The 6,740-nt window shown below is 59.1% G+C and overlaps 1 protein-coding gene across 1 annotated transcript in view; it reads left to right on the top strand.

Moving 5' to 3' along the window:
- Window positions 1–2,880, top strand: part of PDE6B (phosphodiesterase 6B) — a 46,412-nt gene extending 43,532 nt beyond the window's left edge. Inside the window, exons 20-21 of the mRNA XM_045289479.1 lie at window positions 1,834–1,984; window positions 2,736–2,880. Coding sequence (XP_045145414.1) covers window positions 1,834–1,984; window positions 2,736–2,797 — 213 coding nt within the window. The 3' untranslated portion in view covers window positions 2,798–2,880. The remainder of the gene's footprint in view (window positions 1–1,833; window positions 1,985–2,735) is intronic.
- The last annotated feature ends 3,860 nt before the right edge of the window (window positions 2,881–6,740 follow it).

Raw genomic sequence — 6,740 nt, 5'->3', positions numbered from 1 at the left:
GGGCTCTCTCAGGTCTCAGCAGGAAGGTGCGGGCAGAGAGAGAAGGGCAGGTAGGAATCCAGAGAGCCGTCCTTCAATCAAACTGCGGTCTGATTGACAGCCTAAGCCCTCAACACCCTTACGCTGACACGAGATGGTGTCATGACCACAAGCACAGAAGAACTGCCCTTTTAGAGTTCCAAGACTCTAACTCTTTCCCGGAGCAAATAGCCCCATCTTTCTCCCGTGGGGTGGGTGGTGGGTTCGAACTACTGACCCTGGGGTTAGAAGTCCAACGGGTGACCCACTGCACCACCAGTTTCCTTTCCAGGAACACCCAAACCAAGCCCACCGCCATGGAGTCGAAGCTGACTCACAGCAACGCAGAGGACAGAGTAGACTTGCCTCTGTGGGTTTCCAAGACTGTCACTTTCCGGGAATAGAGAGCCTCGTCTTTCTCCTGAGGAGGGCCTGGTGGGTTTGAACTGCTGATCTGGCAGTAAGCAGCCCGCACATAGCCACTAGGCCTCCAGAGCAAAAGAGAGGGATGAAATTAACACCTCCCTCCTGCAGCCAACACCTTTCACTCCATCCTTGGGTTCCTCTGCCCCAGACAATCTGTATCCTGAGAATTACATCTGCAACTGCCCTCAACCAGAGCTTCTAAAGGTTCTGCCACGGCCTCGCGAGTGCCCGTGGCTGGTGGCGACCGGCTCTCCCCACCTGGGGTTTTCTGTTCACCTGTCTTGGGGGTGAGGTGAAGGCCTACAGAGGGGGTCATGGGCCTTACATCCAACACCTCGTCCCTCTCCGTCCTCTCCTCTTCGCACGGCCTGCCCGCGTCTCTGCGCTTCCTGTTCCCGCTCCTCCTCCTCTGCTGCCCTAGCCCCTGGACGGTGTGCGGCTTGGGCGACTGGCACACCATGCACCGCGACCTGACGAAGGGTGACGAAGGGTGACCAAGACGCTGGTGATTTGGGATTTGGAATCCGGTTCCACAGTTTTCTCCCACTCAGTCCAGGACTTTCCAGTGTGACCCTTTCCAGAGCAGGGGGTAGTGGAGGCCGGACGCCACCTAGCCCAACAGTTCTCGACTTTCCTGTCGCGACCCCTCTGGGGGTCAAACGACCCTTTCACAGGGGTCACCCGATTCATCACAGTAGCAAAACGACAGTGATGAAGTAGCAACAAAGCTAATTGTATGGGTGGGGGGCGGGGTCAGCACCACACGAGGAACTGTATGAAAGGGCCGTGGCATAAGGAAGGTTGAGAACCGATGGTCTAGCCCCTTCTGACCTCAGGGGTGTGGAGACCGAGGTTGGCATGTCCGTCCGCGGGCTGCTTCCATATGTCTTCCGAGACCCACAGTTGTGGGTGTCCACTAGCTTCCGCGTGCCGTTTTGGCCCAAGCTGGAAGAAAGCGGTCCTGCCCCACTCCAGGATGGCGGCTGGACACATGTCTTGAAGGTGCTGGCCACTGTCTTTGAGTGGGGCGTGCTGTCTGCTCCCTCCTTGGGCTTCCGACTCGTCCCAAGAGATTTGGTTGCTATGCACCACGTACGCTCCCTCGACCCAGCTGGAACCTTCTGGAACCAGTGGGAAGCTCTGCCTGGAACCCCAAACCCATGTGGGACACCAGCCCAGCAAGAGCCCGCCTCCTTTCAGGGTTCTGCCTGGGAAGGAGGGACATCTCAGAGGTCGCCCCTCCTCCATCAGGCAGGGCCCCTGCCGGGATCCCTCCCAGCAGAGTGGAGGAGGGGCCGGGCAGGGGCTGGAAAGGGGTGGGGGGTGGACTCTCCATATCCTAGGCCCCCTGGCCTTCTGGAAGGCCCTGACTTCCCAATGCCTGTGCAGGAGTTTTCCCGCTTCCACGAGGAGATCCTGCCCATGTTCGACAGGCTGCAGAACAACAGGAAGGAGTGGAAGGCCCTGGCCGACGAGTATGAGGCCCAGGTGAAGGCCTTGGAAGAGAAGAAGGAGGAGGAGACAGTGGCGCCCAAGAAAGGTGTGTGGGGTGGGGGTGGGGGCAGGAAGGTGTCCCTGGTCAAGGTGCATAGGTGGGGCCTTAGAAAGGACTCGGATGGGGCGTTCAGTCTGGGGACAAGACCAGAGGGATTCTTCCCACTGCCCTGGGGTTGGCAGGGCTGGGTCACTGCACCCACCGTCTATGGGCCCCTCCACGCCCAGGAAAGTGACCTCCCAAGCCAGGACTCCCCAGGGTGTCCTCTGGGTGCAGCCGAGGAACCCCCACCTCCTCAAGGAAGCCCCACCCGCGGGCCGGCTGCAGCCAGCACTTGCTTTGCTCCTCCATCAAACAGCTCTCCCCTAAGCACCTGGGAGCCGCCCTCGGCCTGGGAGACAGGAGCGGGGTCCAGAGAGGAGGGAGGGAGGGAGGAGGGGGACAGAGGGTAAGAAAATGAAGGTCCTGGTTCCCCAGTCCAAAGCCCCCAGACTCAAAGCCACCCTACAGGACAGGGCTGAACCGCCCCTGTGGGTTTCAGAGGTGTTAAATCTTTACTCAAGGAGCGCCTTGTGGTTTCTAACTGCTGGCCTTGCGGTGAGCAAAAGAGATAGGGAGACTTGGGGTGGGGGTGGGACAGGCTTTGATCTGTACTCTTGCTGACCCTCGCTAACAGTGGTGGTGGTGCCCCTGGGGTCTGGGGAGGGTCAGACCGGCTTTCTGTAAGTTGCCACGGCCCACCCACCACTTGCTGCCCCTTCTCCCTCTCACCCCACGACCTGTCATTTTCTTGCAGCGGGCTCCCAAGTCTGCAATGGCGGCCCGGCCTCCAAGTCTTCCACCTGCTGCATCCTGTGAGCCCTGTCACAAGGTCCCCACCACCGGCCTCCTCCGCCCAGCCTCGGACCACCCCATACCACACCGGTGGTGGCCACCGGCCACTAGGAGGCCTGAGAAAGGTCTCGAGACATTTGACAATGCCGAAATGTTCTACGACCGGTGTTTTTGTAAGCTCACCTACAACGGCCACAGAAGGAATCATTGACCTCATAGCGACCCTAGAAGACAGCTTAGAATCCCCCCATCCCAGGGGCGGATCTCGGAGGCTGTAGCTCCGGGCAGAAGCAGACCTACACATCTTATCCCCAGAGGGGCTGGTGGGTTCTGTTGGCAGCCCGGTGCTTAACTGCAGTGCCCCTAGGGCTCCTTTATAAATTAGAACAAAACCGTAAAGCACTGCCATCAACTTGATTCTGACCATAGCCGCCTGCACAGGCTGTATGTTTTTACGGGAGCAGCCAGCTCCTGGTTCTCCTTCGGAGCAGCTGGTGGGTTTGAACCACGGACCTTGTGGTCAGCCGTCCAGGGTTTACTTGGCTGTGCCACCAGAGCTCCTTATTCCGACTCCTAGGGACCCTCTAAGGCAGCAGTTCTTAGCCTGTAGGGCGTTACCCCTTTGGGTGTCGAATGACCCTTTCACAGGGGTTGCCCGATTCCTAGCAGTAACAAAATGAGTGATGAAGTAGCAACAAAAGTCATTTTTGGTTGGGGGTCACCACATGGGGAACTGTATGAAAGGGTCGCGGCATAAGGAAGGTCGGGAAGCACTTCCGTACGGTTTCCGAGGCTGTCCGTCTTCACAGGAGAGCCTCATCTTCCTGCCTCGGAGCAGCTGGTGGCTCTGAACCACCAGCCTCGCGGTTAGCGGCCCAGCACTTACTGACATCACCACCAGGGATCCTGATAAACGGAGGCCACCTACGTATCACGTCAAACAGAGCAGGTTAATGACACCATCGCGTTTGGGACACCTAGGGATGCCATCAGGTCTGGCCCGAGGGTCAGGGGAGCGTGTATGGGACTGGTCAGTGGATCCATTCACGCCGGCACATGTACATAATGTGTATACAGGTAGGTAGGTCAATGGACACTGAAGTGTCCACAGTGGCTCAGAAGAAAGCATGATGTCCAGACATTTAGAATAAAGAGGAGACAATGTGTCCATTCTTCTTATGTGGTGGAATTGACCTGTCTGAAAAAGGATGCGTAGGTGAAGGCCATGGCTCCCGCAGAGCAGAAAGGGGTCTGTGCGGAGCACACCGTGCAGGTCTGCCAGGGGGCAGTGCCGACCACACGGTGGTAGAAGTCGTGGGTTTCACACACACACACACCCATCAGTGGAGGTCTGTGTTGTGGGGCGTACTGACCCCGTGGCTGCAGCCCGGGGCTTCAGCAGCACAATTATTAAGGACAGCGCAGGACAGAAGTGGTGGTTCTCGCGTTGTACTCTGGGCCAGAACTGACTGAAGGACACCTGGCCAGGCCTCCTCAGAGCTTCTAGACTCCCAAAGCCAAGCTCACTGCCATTCAGTCAACTACTACTCACGGCAACCCTATAGGACAAATACTAACTGCCCACCCGAGCCGGCGGGTCAAGTCCAGACAGGGCTTCTGAGGCTGTCAGTCTCTGGTTGAACCACTCACCTGGGCTTCGATAGCCCGATACCTAACCCACAGCGCCACAGGGCCCTGTCCTGACGGAGACTAGTGGGGCTGAGACCACCAGAAACCCTCAGGTGCTCGCTGGGGGAGGGTGGGCGTTTCGTTCGGTTGTGCATGGAGTCGTGTGTGTGTGTGTGTGTGTGTGTGTGTGTGTGTGTGTGTGTGTGTGTGTTTTGGGGGGGTGGGAGTGGCAGCAAAGCTGGGCGACCCCTGAAGGGGAGACATGGCCATGCCCGGTCACCTGTCCTCAGGGCTTTCACGGCTGCAAGCACCAGCTTCCAGGGAGGAGTCAGGAAGTCAAGAAAGGGGTCCCTGGACCCCGTGGGACTGGCTGCTCAAGGTGTGGGACTAGAGGGCATTTGAGGGTTTCTGACTCATCAGTGGAGAGGCCACAGCAGAGGCTCCAAACTGCAAACCAGCTCCATCGGGGGTCCAGGCCGTGGTGTAGGAGGCCATGAGTCGGAGGCTCAGAAGCAAGCCCAAGGCCAGGCGACCAGGCGGGGACAGGGCTCTTTAGTTGGAAGCATTGGGGATGAGCCCCCAGTGGGAGCGACCCTCAAACACCCAGCAGAGAGGGTGTGCCAAGGCGAGCACCCTGGGAGGGCAGGGGTCCAGGACAGGGCCTGCCATACCCGGCCCCGTCCCAGGAGGTCCTGTGCAGCCTGAGCACCCCCGGGGGGTCCAGACAGACCCTCAGGAGCAGGCTTCCCTCTGAAAGGACCAGCCCTGCATTGCCTCTGACCCCAACCCTGAGGCTGACTTCCAGGCCCTGGGCTCTCTGGCTGAGTGACCCAATGGCTGGCTGGGACAGTTCCCCTGCCATCCAGGCCCTGCTGCAGCTGCCCCAGTCACCAGGCAGCAGGGAGGCCCCGGAGCAGAGAAAGGGCTAGGTGGAGTTAGGGTTCCACTCTGGGATGGTGAAATGTACCAGTCCAGGGACTCGGGTCTCATCCCCCCCAATCACAGTTATATTCACAGTTAAGGTGTTGCGTGACACTCCCCACCGCCGTGCCCCCTCCCCCCAACCAGTCATGCGGGTCCCTGGAATGAGAGCCAGAGAGGGTTGGTCCCACAACACAGGAGGCTTTATTTCTCCACCGCTGCTTCAGGACGCCGGGCACACGCAGCTCACTTCAAAATGCTGTCATCTTGGGCTGCAAGGAGAGAAGAAACGCACGTGACTGGACTCCCAACCGCTCGGGACCACTGCGTCTGAGACCCTCGATCTGAACCCCCGGGATGCCGCCTGTGAGGGGGCTGCGTGTCCCTCCCTCACTGCCAGGGAGGGATGCCGACACAGCCAGCGGCGCCTACAGGGGGCGGAGCTGACCCTGGGCGTGATGGGGCTGCTCTCCATCTTTAGGGGAGCTTCCTGAAAGCCTTCATTTGTCTCCCCGGAGTGGCTGGTGGGCCTGAACTGGGGGCCCTGGGGCTAGCAGCCCCATGCAAAACCCACGATGTCCCAGGGCTCCTTCAAAACGAATCCAGGCAGGCTGGGTGGGGGCGAAGCAGGGAGGCACAGAAAAGGACAGGGGGCAGGGGAAGGATGAACAGAGAACGGGGGCGGGGGCCTAACTGATTTCAATTTGCTGAGGTGGGCTGTGAAGAGAGGGAATGTTTCTTTAAAAACAAAACGTGAAGGCTCACAGCCTTCAAGAAAGCCCTCCACATCCCTCACCCCTCGGCCGAGCGTCTGAAAACAGAAGAGAAGTAAGACCGACGGGGGGCTGGGCGTCTTTAGTGACATGCAGCCTCACTTCAAACACACGAGGAGAAGACGGACCCGCGGCCGTCACAGCGACCCTGCACAGGGCAGCGTGGAACTGCCCCTTGGGGTCCCAAGACTTTAAAGTGTTATGGGAGTAGGCAGCCTCGGCTTTCTCCCCGAGCGGCTGCTGGGCTTGAACGGGGGACCTTGTGGTGAGTCGCTCAACTCGGGTTCCTTTCCTTACCCCACTGCTCTGGGAGCCCACCCGCCGCTGCCAAGCGTGAGGGAGAAGGGAGCCATGCAGCGGCTTCTCCAACACAGGGGTCCAGAGGGCCTAAGCCCCAAGGCTTGGGGATGGAGAACCTCACCAACACTCCCCGCCTCCTACCCCAGGGAGGGCAGGCGGATCCTGCTCTCCAGGTCAGGACGCGAGAAAGCGGGGCCCCTGCCCACCCGGGATCTCATGGGGACACCCCAATGTGGGGAACAGAAGGATTTCTCTTAAGTTGTCTCCCCAAAATATAAACCAGACTTAGCTTGAGAATAATTGTTCACTAGGCAGCGAAAATAGGTCAGAGGTTATTCTCCTTA

The sequence above is a fragment of the Echinops telfairi genome, unplaced genomic scaffold, assembly GCF_000313985.2.
Source record: "Echinops telfairi isolate 266 unplaced genomic scaffold, ASM31398v2 ScPeMD7_28;HRSCAF=97, whole genome shotgun sequence".
In the NCBI taxonomy this organism is placed as follows: Eukaryota; Metazoa; Chordata; class Mammalia; order Afrosoricida; family Tenrecidae; genus Echinops; species Echinops telfairi.
This window is presented reverse-complemented; position numbering and strand designations above follow the sequence as displayed.